The sequence below is a fragment of the Kogia breviceps genome, chromosome 13 (assembly GCF_026419965.1).
Source record: "Kogia breviceps isolate mKogBre1 chromosome 13, mKogBre1 haplotype 1, whole genome shotgun sequence".
Taxonomy (NCBI): domain Eukaryota; kingdom Metazoa; phylum Chordata; class Mammalia; order Artiodactyla; family Physeteridae; genus Kogia; species Kogia breviceps.
This window is the reverse complement of record NC_081322.1, coordinates 16,156,735-16,169,282: the sequence shown is the minus strand read 5'-3', so window position 1 is coordinate 16,169,282 and position 12,548 is coordinate 16,156,735. Positions and strand designations below refer to the sequence as shown.

At 32.6% G+C, this 12,548-nt stretch overlaps 1 protein-coding gene across 1 annotated transcript in view; it reads right to left on the bottom strand.

Moving 5' to 3' along the window:
* The window catches only part of EYS (eyes shut homolog), a 1,724,957-nt gene that overhangs the window by 1,310,929 nt on the left and 401,480 nt on the right, over positions 1-12,548 (bottom strand). The window contains exon 10 of the mRNA XM_059083021.1: positions 10,862-10,961. Within this exon, the coding sequence (XP_058939004.1) occupies positions 10,862-10,961 (100 nt within the window). The remainder of the gene's footprint in view (positions 1-10,861; positions 10,962-12,548) is intronic.

Below are 12,548 nucleotides of genomic sequence, written 5' to 3'. Positions count from 1 at the left end.
TGACCAAGGTATGAAATATCTCTGAATTCTAAAAACAGAGAAAGAAATTAATAAATGAAACCAAAATAATCAATTCTCTTTATAACTAGTACTTATCCTCAACTCAGGTTCCCTTTATTCTTGCTGTCTAAATGACCTCAGCATCTAAGTATTTACATCAAACTAAACATTATGATGTCATCACCAAGAAGGTGTCCGATACTGATTGTCAAACAAATATGTACTTCATGTTTCTTGTTTTAATTGAATCTACACAGAACAAATGGGAGACAAGATCATCAATATCAACTATTTTTTTTCAAACTTGTGATTTTACTTTATATTCCTCTCCCCATGGCAGGATACAAAGGATTGATTCAATGGGCATTTTCAGTTGGGTTTTCTCTAAGAAAATCTCTACTTGTTTCCTCTGGGCCTCTCAGTTCTGATAGTCTCTATTTTCTAAGTTTAAAAAATAACAGTAAAAGGAATTTTGAAAAACAAAGCTAAGTTTCACAAAACCATTGGATTTTTTTGGGGTCCCAGTGTGTAATTTTTATTTTTGGTTTAATGACATCAATGTTTTACAAAGCTGTAAAAATAATGTAAAATTTTATACTTCTTTGGAACTTAAAATTATATCACAATTTATTAATGTTTTGAAGTATCTGATAATTATCTTGAAGTTAATTTTGATCTTTTAATATTCCATTGAAATGATGAACTTTAATTTACTTACCCACACATATTATTGAATCTGGAGGTTGATTTTGATTACTGGTGCATTTAATGGTATAGCAAAACCATCTTGTTGATTCAGCTTTTATTCTTCTGTTGAAATTTGGGTACAAATTTTAAATTAATTTTTATGGTACTTGATATGTTCCTTTAATTTTGGGGGGTAAGGGGAGGAACATCAACTATTAAATGAATATTTTTTTTCTATTGGTTTCTTATTATGAACTCAATACTTTATAGTTCATGCCATTTATTTGACCCCTCCAAAATAATACTCATATTGTTACTTTCATTAAAAGAATTAAAGCAAATTGACTGTTTGTTAGTATGGTCAAATTGTCTGTACTTGTCTTTAAGAAATTTTCAGAACATTAGAGATTGTTGCCTGCATAGCCCTGCTGAAATATGTTGTCCTCCAGGAATGTTTAGTCTTGCTGTGGATTTTTTACTTTACAAGCACTTAAAAATATGTGCTTAAATCTACTTTCTAATTACAAGTTCCCATCACATAATGTCCTATCCACAAAACAGCATTATTATTCTGGCTTTCAAAACACTAAAGCATTTTTGTTGTGCTGAGTTTTCATTCTTTTTTGTTTACTTTCTTTTGCAACCATGGTTAATGGCTGATTACCATTTCTGCTTTTTTATCTTAATTGCTACATGTTTAGGGATAGGTGTCATTAAAGCTTTAGCAGACAAGACATTTGCTCAGACGATATTTCTATTCCACTTGCTCACACCTAACCTTATTAAAATGGCATTATTATTATTTTAAGCATTTACTTACTTGAGAACAAAATAAGAATTTATATCAAAGCCCTGTCTTCTTTGTGTTAGATATTGGAAACTTTTATATTCTAGAAAAAACGGGTAACAACTTATTTCTCACCACCAATACGTGATAGATATAGAAAGACTATTGCTTTAAGAATGATATATGTAACATTATTTTCTTGTAGAATTCCTTCAGTTAATGAAATTAAATATGCAAATGGATCATTTTAAGAATTATAAAATTATCAATAGTTTAGTTTCCAGTAAATATACACTTAAAATTTTGGATTTATCAGTCATAATTTTCTACAGAGAATCACATTAACTTAGTGTCACTCAACGTTCTATGTAGGCAATTTGAGAATTTGGGCCGTCTTCATCTACTAAAAAAAAAAAAAAAAACTTCAAATTCTGAAATAGGCTTTGCCTCTGTAGGTGCTTCACAAGCTAATTCTACCAGGAGCAGCAATTTCATTATATGTAGTCATCTTCACAACTTTCCTTTACTTCCATCATATTTCATGGACATTAGTTTTAGAATTTAAAACTGCTGATTGGACAAGAGCTGCCTTACTATTTAGTAATGATTATGGCTTTTAAACAAAGAGTAATATATAGCATTTGTAAAACATGACCACATGAATAATTGCATTTAATTGTGGAGGGAAAATGAACGAACAAGTGTACTTAGCTCCAGATGTGTGTGTGTATGTGTGTGTAATGACAATTTTCTTTTTTATTTCATATGTAAAAGGAAAATTTACACATTGAGGCATGATGTATCCCTTTTTATTCCACACATGGAAACATAAAAAATGCCCACTTAATATACATTTTGCACAGCAAGATAAATTACTATCACTGCATTGTTTGGAAGGGTTGGGCACAGAAGGCTCAGTAGGGGGCACCGGGGAACAGTGATCGGCCACGACAGTAGACTGGTGAAGGACAGTACTGATCACTGGGAATGACTGATTTATATCTTTGTGCTTTAATTAAAATAGAAAATTGTGTTTTCCAAACTTGTATAACATGTATGTAGTCTATATCCTCCTCTCTTAAATGAAAAGCATTAGGATCTCTTCAGGAAAATCATAACAATTACCCCTACTGGGAAGGTGAAAACCCATTGGTATTTATTAAAATTATCTGTTCATTGCTGAAGAAAAATTCAGTTCAGAGTAAACAGAAAACAAAATAATAAAGATCTTTACTTCAGAAGGAAATTCATTTTTTAATATTTATTTGTTAGGTTCAGTTTTTAAGGCGAGAACTTGCCACGGAGCCTAGATTAAATCAAAACTAACAACTCACTAACCAGCAGATGAACCCCTCATGGAAGAAGGATTGTATAGAGGAACTTATTTTCCCTATTTATTGTGCTTTGTAAAAAAAAAAAAAAAAAAAAAAAAAAAAAAATTCTACAGATTTCAAAAGAGATATACAACATTAAACATTATGAGTGAAAGCTATACTATTTGTGGAGATCTGTAATTATAATGCTAGAAAATAACACACATAAAAGCACTTCATGGGGCTTCCCTGGTGGTGCAGTGGTTGAGAATCTGCCTGCCAATGCAGGGGACACGGGTTCAAGCCCTGGTCTGGGAAGATCCCACATGCCACGGAGCAACTGGGCCCGTGAGCCACAACTACTGAGCCTGTGCATCTGGAGCCTGTGCTACACAACGAGAGGCTGCGATAGTGAGAGGCCCGCGCATGGCAATGAAGAGTGGCCCCTACTCACCACAACTAGAGAAAGCCCTCGCACAGAAATGAAGACCCAACACAGATAAAAATAAATAAATAAATAAATATATTAAAAAAAAAAAAAAAAAAAAAAAGCACTTCATTATTCAGCTCTCCAGAGTAATTATATAAAGATTTTTCTAATTCTTTTCCATTGTCCCCATAAATGGACTATATAATCACAATTGATTTTTTGGATAAATTCCTTTGTGTGTGTTTTAGTAAGTTATGACTAACAATGAAATATAACCTCTCTTAAGGGCAAAATGTTTGAACTAGGATATTATCTTAAAATAAACTATACCTTACAAATTCACATATGTGGTAAACAGTAACTATACATTTTTTTTAGATTAAAAAAATCTTATACATTTATATATTCACATGTATATTTATTATTTTTTCTGGCCTAAATTTGACTCAGAATGGAACAATTATAATATTAATATAGTACAGTGGAGTAGAATTATATATTTCCTATAAAAAGAAAGACCTTGTACATTACTTTAACAAAATATATGTTACCACAGGTAAAGAACCAACAGATGAAATGTGGACTATACCAACAGAAAGCCACAACACATAACTTAATAGATAGGTTATTTGAGTATTTTTCTATAACAAGTGTCAGCAAACATTTTCTGAAAGAGCCAGATAATTAATAATTTAGGTTTTGCAGTTAAATGCAGTCTAAATCCTGCCTGAAACAGCCAATAACAGTACACAAAAGGATGTGAGATGTACAAACAGGGAGGCATTCTAACATCCCCCATGGGACAGTTTATTAACTGGGTCTATTCAATACACAAAAGTAACCTTACTGAATTATTGACTCAACTAAATATTTACTAAACTTAATCTCACTATTTTAATGTTTTTGATGGTTTTATTTTTTGTTTGTTTATGCTCTTTCCATTTCTTTTTGAAATAGATTGTGCAATTGCTAACAGACTTAGAATAATCTGAGAATAATTACTAATTTTTTAAAAAATTACAAAAATTACACATAGAAACTGAATTAACAACTACATTACACACATTTTTTGAAAAATATGTTTATCCATGGGATTTTTAAAAATTAATTTTGATGATATATTCAAGGACTACTTTATGTTCATTAAAGGAGTAATTCTTAGAGTAAAGGATGTTAGCTACTATAAAGGAGAAACCCTTTTTAATCTTAGTCGCCTAACACAAAGCAAACTTTTCTGTTTCTTTTTTTTTTTCACTCAGTGCATGGGAATGTTCTTGGCCTATGGATGTCTTTCTACATGAGAATTTATTTAGGGACTTATGGTCTTCTGGCTCTTCTCTCTAGTTTTTCAGACATCTCACTTCCAACAAGAATGAAGAAGAAGAAAGGGAATGAAAGACACTGCTTTGTTCATTGCAGCATTATTTACAACAGCCAAGCCATGGAAATGACCTAAATGTCCACTAACAGAGGAATGGATAAAGAAGATGTGGTACATATACACTATGGAATATTACTCGGTCATAAAAAAGAATGAACTAATGCCATTTACAGCAACATTGATGACCCTAAAGATTATCATGCTAAGTGAAGTAAGTCAGACAGGGAAAGACAAATATCATATGATATTACTTGTGGAATCTAAAATATGATACATATGAATATATTTACACAAACAAGAACAGGCTCACAGATATAGAGAACAGACTTATGGTTGCCAAGAGTGATGGGGTAGGGGAGAGAACGTTTAGGAATTTGGGATTAAAAGATACAAACTATTATATAGAGAATGGATAAACAGTAAGGTCCTACTGTATAGCACAGGGAACTATATTCAGTATCCTGTGATAAACCATAATGGAAAAGAATATGAAAAAGAATATAACTGAGTCACTTGCTATACAGCAGAAATTAAATGCAATATTGTAAATCAACTATACTTCAAAAATGTTTTTTAAAAAAGGAGTGAAAGATTTATAGGACATTTTTATGGATCAGACTGCAAAATAAAAACTTCCAGTTTCTATTGTTTAGAACTCATTCACATGATCTCATGTATATGCAGGATAATTAAGCTTGTGCCAGAAAAGGAAAGTAAGAGCCAAGCAGACATATTCTGATACAAGTTTCCTAGCTGACAGATGTATAAAAATGTAAAATGATTTAGAAATTATCAAAATTATGTTTTATATAGTATATTTCTAGTATAAATGTTACCACATGATTATAAGAAAAATATTATATACATTATTAAGCATATTTGTTTTATGATAGTTTAACTTGTTTTTGTTTTGTTTTATTATATTTATGGCTTTATGTGAAAGCTCATTAAACATTTTAATGTGTTTTACAAATGTAAGTCACTACATTAACTGGAAAATTCTTTTCTTCAGTATAATTAGTGAATTAAAATACTTAGTACAGGCAGACCTCTGAGATATTGTGGGTTTGGTTCCAGACCACCACAATAAATATAAATCACAATAAAGCATGTTCACACAAATATTTTTGGTTTCCCAATGCACATAAAAGTTATGTTTACATGATACTGTAGACTATTAATTGTACAATTGCATTATGTCTAAAAAATGTACATTCATATCTTAATTAAAATATACTTTATTTCTAAAAAATGCAAACCATCATCTGAGCATTTAACAGGTTGTAATCTTTCTGCTGGTGGAGGGTCATGTCTCAACGCTGATGGCGGCTGACTGATCAAGGGCGGTGGCTGCTGAAGGTTGGGGTGGCTGCAGCAATTTCTTAAAACAGGACAATGAAGTTTACCACATCAACTGACTCTTTTCTGAGCGATTTCTCTGTAGCATATAATTCTCTTTGATAGCAGTTTACTCACAGTAGAACTTCTTTCAAACCTGGCATCAAATCTCTCAAAACTTGCTGCTATTTTTATCAACTAGGTTTACATAATATTCTAAATCTTCTGTTGTCTTCGACAATCTTCACAATGTCTTCACCAGGAGTAGATTGCATCTCAAGAACATCTTTTTTTTTTTTTTTTCTCATCCATAAGAAGCAACTCCTCATCTATTCAAGTTTTATCGTGAGATTGCAGCAATTCAGTCACATCTTCAGGCTCCACATCTTCTAATTCTAGATCTCTTGCTGTTTCCACTGCATCTGCAGTTCCTTCCTCCACTGAAGTCTTGATCCCTTCAAAGTCATGCAGGAGGGTTGGAATTGACCTCTTCCAAACTCCTATTAATGTTAATGTTTTGACCTCTTCCCATGAATCAGGAATGTTCTCAGTGACATCTAGAATGGTGAATTTTTTCCAGAAGGTTTTCAATTAACTCTGCCCAGACCCATCAGAGAGATCACTATCTATGGCAACTATAGTCTTACAAAAATGTATGTCTTAAATCATGAGACCTGAATGTCAAAATGACTCCTTGATCCATGGGCTGCAGAATGGATGTTGTGTAAGCAGGCATGAAAACCATTCATCCCACGGTCCCTCTTCATCACAGATCTTGGGTGACCAGGTGCACTGTCAATGAACAGTGATATTTTGAAAGAAATCTTTTTCTTTCCTGAGCAGTAGTCCTCAACAGAGAGCTTAAAATATTCAGTAAACCATGCTGTAAACAGATGTACTGTCATGGAAACTTTGTTGTTCCATTTACAGAGCACAGGCAGAAGAGATTTAGCATAATTCTCAAGGGCCCTAGGATTTTTAAAATGGTGAATGAGCATTGGCTTCCAGTTAAGTCACAAGCTACATTAGCCCCTAACAAGAGTATCAGCCTGTCCTTTGAAGCTTTGAAACCAGGCACTGACTTCTCTTCTCTAACTATGAATGTCCTAGATGGCATCTTCCAAAAGAAGGCTGTTTTGACAAAATTGAAAACCTGTTGTTTGGGGTAGCCACCCTCATGAATTATCTTAGCTAAATCTTCTGGATAACTTTCTGCAGCTTCTACATCAGCTCTTGCTGCTTCACCTTGCACTTTTATGTTGTGGAGATGACTTCTTTCCTTTAACCACATGAACCAACCTCTGCTAGCTTCAAGCTTTCCTTCTATTTCTTCCCACCACTTTCAGCCTTCACAAAATATAAGAGAGTTACTAAGGCCTCGCTCTGGATAAGACTTTGGCTTAAGAGAATGTTGTGGCTGGTTTGATCTTATATCCAAACTACTAAAACTTTCCCCATATCAGCAATAAGGCTGTTTCACTTTCTTATCATTTGTGTGTTCACCAGAGAAGCACATTTAACTTCCTTCAAGAACTTTTCCTTTGCATCCACAACTTGGATTTTTGGTGTAAGAGGCCTAGCTTTCAGCCTTTCTCAGTTTTCAACATTCCTTCCTCACTAAGGTTAATTATTTCTAGCTTTTGATTTAAAGGAAGAGACACATGACTCTTCCTTTCACTTGAACACTTAGAGGTTATTAATTGGCCTAATTTCAGTATTGTTTTGTCTCAGGTTATAGGGAGACCTGAGGAGAGGTAGAGAAACTAGGGAATGGCTAGTCAGTGGAATAGTCAGAATGCACACAATATTTACTGATTAAGTTCACATTATATTTGTGCAATTCTTGGAACCCCAAAACAATGATAATAGTAACATCAAAGATCACTAATCACAGCTCATCATAACAAATATAATAATAATGGAAAGCTTGAAATATTTCCAGAATTACCAAATTGTGACACAGAGTCACAAAGTGAGCACATGTTGTTAGAAAAATGGTGCTAATAGACTTGCTTACACAGGGATGACAAAAACCTTCATTTTGGGAAAAATGCAATATTTGTGAAGAGCAATAAAACAAGGTATGACTGTAGTCATTTCTATAATAGTCACAGTTATTAATCAAAATAAAATTGTGTATATAAAATGTTAAACCATTTAGGATTACCTAAAATGACTATATTTTACATATTTTCTGTTTTCTTCAAGTGTAAATTATTTTGAATTAGAAATCACTTATTTGCAATCATTTGTTTCTTAATTAAACTTCTTTATTTTATAATAGAATAGTTTTAGATTTACTTAAACGTCACAAAGATAGTGAAGAGAAACTGGACACTGCAACCAGTTTCCACTACTATAAACATCTTGTGCTATTATGTTATTTTCACAACTAATAAACTGACATTGATACATAATTTTAAATTAAAATCCATATTTTATTTGGATTTCCTTAGTTTTGACCTAATACCATTTTCCTTTCCAGGATCCAATCCAGAATACCTCACTACTTTCAGTCATCATGTCACCCGAGAGTTCCTCAGACTTTCCTTGTTTTTGAGACTTTAACAGTTGTGAGGAATACTAACCAGGAATTTTGTAGAGTGTCCCTCAATTGGGACTTGTCTGATGGTTTTCTCATGGTTAGACTGGGGCAATATGATTTCAAGTTGAAGATTATAAAGATAAAGTGACATTCTCATTACCTCATATTGAAAGTTTTGCTATTAACATGACTTATCACTGTTGATATTAACTTTGTTCACTTGGCTTAGGCAGTTTTTGTCAGATTTCTGCTCTGAAAAGTAACTCTGTCCCTACACCCCATTTCCATACTGTACTCTTTGGAAGGTAGTCACTAGTTACAGCACAAACTTAAGGGGTGGGAAGTTATGTTCAACCTCCTTGAGTGCAAAGTATCTGCCTAAGTTATTTGGAATAATTCTGTATCGAAGATGTGTCTATTATTCCTATTTATTCACTTATATATTCTATCATTTACTTTTATCAGTGTGGACTCATAAGTATTTATTTTTTATTTTGGATAATAAACCTATACTCCTGTATTTTGCTGCTCAAATGATTCTGGTCATTAAGAGTATCTTCAGTTGGCTCCTGTGTTCCTTTGAGATACTCTCATGGTTTTGTTTTCTGAGTACTTCATTGCTTTCTGGTTTTATAAAATTCCCCACGCCCATTTGTACATTCTGTGTCTTAGTCCTCAAATCAGCTAGATTTCTAAGGAGATCTGGTTCCTTTCACTGAGAATGGTATAAGAAACAAATATTTAAGCACTGGGAAAACTTTGCTATTTTTAAAATAAAATCTAAGTTTTTTATTGATTGGGATTGTTTAGACTATTCTCTATGTGTCTTTAAAGATGTATAAATAAATATGTATTGAATTCTACTACCCAAACGTTATAAAATATTACCTACTCTATGGATTTTACATATATATGTTAGAAAATTATTTTAAATTACAATTAAACACTTGAAGAATGTTAATTTCCAGCAAGCAATGTGGTATTTATATGATTTATCTCATTTAATTCACATTCAAATCAACGAGGTAAATATTTTAAATCTCCATTTAACAGATAAAACACTGTAATTCAGTGAATTTAAATATATGCTAAATATTTGAACTTAGTCAAGCAATAATATTTTTGATTCATAATTATAGAAGATACTCTCTAAGAAAATTAGATACAACATATAAGAATACCTCAGTTGATTATATTAAGTTGAGCAGCATGGTGGTTAATTGTATGTGTTAACTTGACTAGGCCATAGGCTGCCCAGATTAAATGTTTTTTCTGGTGTGTCTGTGAGGATGCTCCCTGATGAGATTAGCATTTGAATCAGTGGACCCAGTAAAGTAGATGATCCTCCCATCTACTGAGTGAGCATTATTCAATCTGCTGAGGGTCTGAGTAGAACAAAAAATGAAGGAAGGGAAAATGTGTTCCTTTTCTGCCTGCCTGCTTGAACTGGGACATTGGTTTTCTCCTGTCCTTGGACTGGGATTCACACCACTGGCTCCCCTGATCCCCAGGGCTTCAAATTAGACTGGAATTTCACCACCACTTTCCTGGGTCTCAGCTCGCAGACAGACAGCAGATCATGGCACTATACCTTATCATGGAGATTCATTATGTGGAACTGGCCCACACAGTAATGAAGGATGAAAGCTGTCATGATCATGTCTGTCTGTGTAAGTATATAGTTATAGATATATAGATATAACTCCCATTGGTTCTGTTTCTCTGGAGAACCCTGAATGACACAGTTTTTAAATTCCATGGCATAGAAAAATATACTAAAGTTCAAGGAAGTATCTAGTGATTGACTTTCTGTATACTAGAAATTGCACAACAATTTATCAAAACATATATTTTACAGGGCAAACCATACATTTTAGTTTTTGAAAAAAAAAATATAATTCCTTAGCGGAAGCTAAAAAGTATCATCAAAGTTGAAACCAAATTAAAAGTATCAGTTAATGGCTTACTCTACATTAAGCACAATATAGCTATATTCAAAAATTAGATAAATGGTTACCTTAGAAAGGAAGACAAAGAAAACCTTGACAATTTCATGAGAAATTGAATAGGAACAATATTTCATATATAACATTATAGCCTGTTTATTTTCTTCCTTGCCTTTTACTCTACCATTTGCTTGTAAGGTGGTCTTTCTAATAGAAAACTATGAAACTTGACTGTTTTAGTGGGTGTATAAACAAAGCTCATTTCATTCTTGTTTCTGCCTAAGGGATAACTGGTTGGTCACTTTAGAAGCTTACTTTAAGGAAATGAAGGACCCATAATGTTGTTGGGAGACTGAAATGAGATCAGACAAGAGACAGAAATGCTCTTTAAAGTTAATTATGGTTGTTTTTTCTTCTCTCTCGGTGGTCATTACCTTTAAATGGAGCCACGCATTGGCAGGAATGATTACCAGCATGGTCAATGCAGGTGGCTCCATTCTTGCAAGGATGTGAAGCACACTCATCTACATCTATCTATTTCATATCTTGTACCTTTGAAAACAAGTTAACAGATTTTAAGTTTCAATAAGTCAAACAGGTGCCAGGCTGTAATTCTTAAATTTGCTCAAGCATTTTAACCCTAAAGGTGATGATGTTTGAGATGAAATTCATCAGATAAGAATGTCACATATATTGGTGTTAGGGCTCACCTTACTACAGACTGCAACAACTTCTCTTGGAATTACTAAATGCAGACTAATCTCTGAGTTGGTGGATAAAGACTGCTTAGATGTGAACTAATTTATCTTCCGATTTGGAGTCTAGAGGAAGAATAGATGTTGCAGGTTATTGGAATGCAAATCAAATGTTAAGTTAAAGGAAATTTAAAGAGGAACAAAAAGGAAATACTAGTGAATTAATAACATCCTGACATATGTCCCCCAGGGTGAAATGCTCTTTATAAAGGCACAGTTGTCAAATGGTACTTACCAATAAAACCAGTGGGACAGATGCATTTGAATTTATCCATGAATTCTGTAGATGTAGTGCTCTGGAGGAAAGGTGTTGAATCACATTTCTTTCTATTAATTTTATAAAGCAGGACTATATGGAAAGAAAGGAAAACAGAAATGTCCAGTCACTATATAGTCTTAATATTTCCTTTTAACTATTCTGCAGTGCAGATTTCCCATTAGTTCCCCACCTAGAACTTGTGTTGCTAAAACTGACATTTCATATTATATCACTTGCATTGTTTGTCAGTTTGCAGAGTTAAAAAATGTAGCCTAAACTGACAGTGAATTGATTACTGACTTCTGACAACTAATTTTTTGCCAATATTTAACAAAAATAGAAAAAAAATGACATTGACACATAACACATTGTACTTATAAATTAGATGAGTGGAAATCTTCCTAATATTATTAAATTTATTTCTCTAATATGGTGAAGTGAATCTGGGCTGGAGAAAAATTAATGTAACATATATCAAAACAAGAAAGAGCATGCGTAATTAAATAGAAACTCTATTTGCATTACTATTTTCACTGACAAAATAAAATATTAAGTGACAATATGACATTAGAACATCAAGTTAAAGTGAAGAAAAGGTGAACACTAACATTAAAATGAATTTAAATCCATTGATTAATAATTAACATGAAATTAAAATGAATAATAAATGAAAACTTTGTTTATACCTTAAAAATATTTATTTGTTAATTTGCCTTATGGATCAACTTTGTGAAAAAATAATGGCACATTTAAAAACTTGGATTTGTTCTTTGTAGTCAAGGATATACCAAAATTCATCTCTCCAGAAGACCTTGCTATCTGTCATGTAATTTTAAATCTTCTCAAGTTTTTGTTCATGATAAATAGTACATTAAGTTTATATAAATGGCCACATATTTCCTGAATATTATTATTCTTAAGAAAGTTAACTACATAAAATCAGTCTCTCAGGTTTAATAGGAAAAAAAAAACAGTTGGATTCACGATTTTCAAAACAAATATGACTTTCTCATTGCCTAGAAGTTATGCGGTACTTTTATTTTTCAGTCATTCTCATAGGAGTAGAATTAGAAACAGTTCATGGGAGTTGGATATTGAGCAACATTT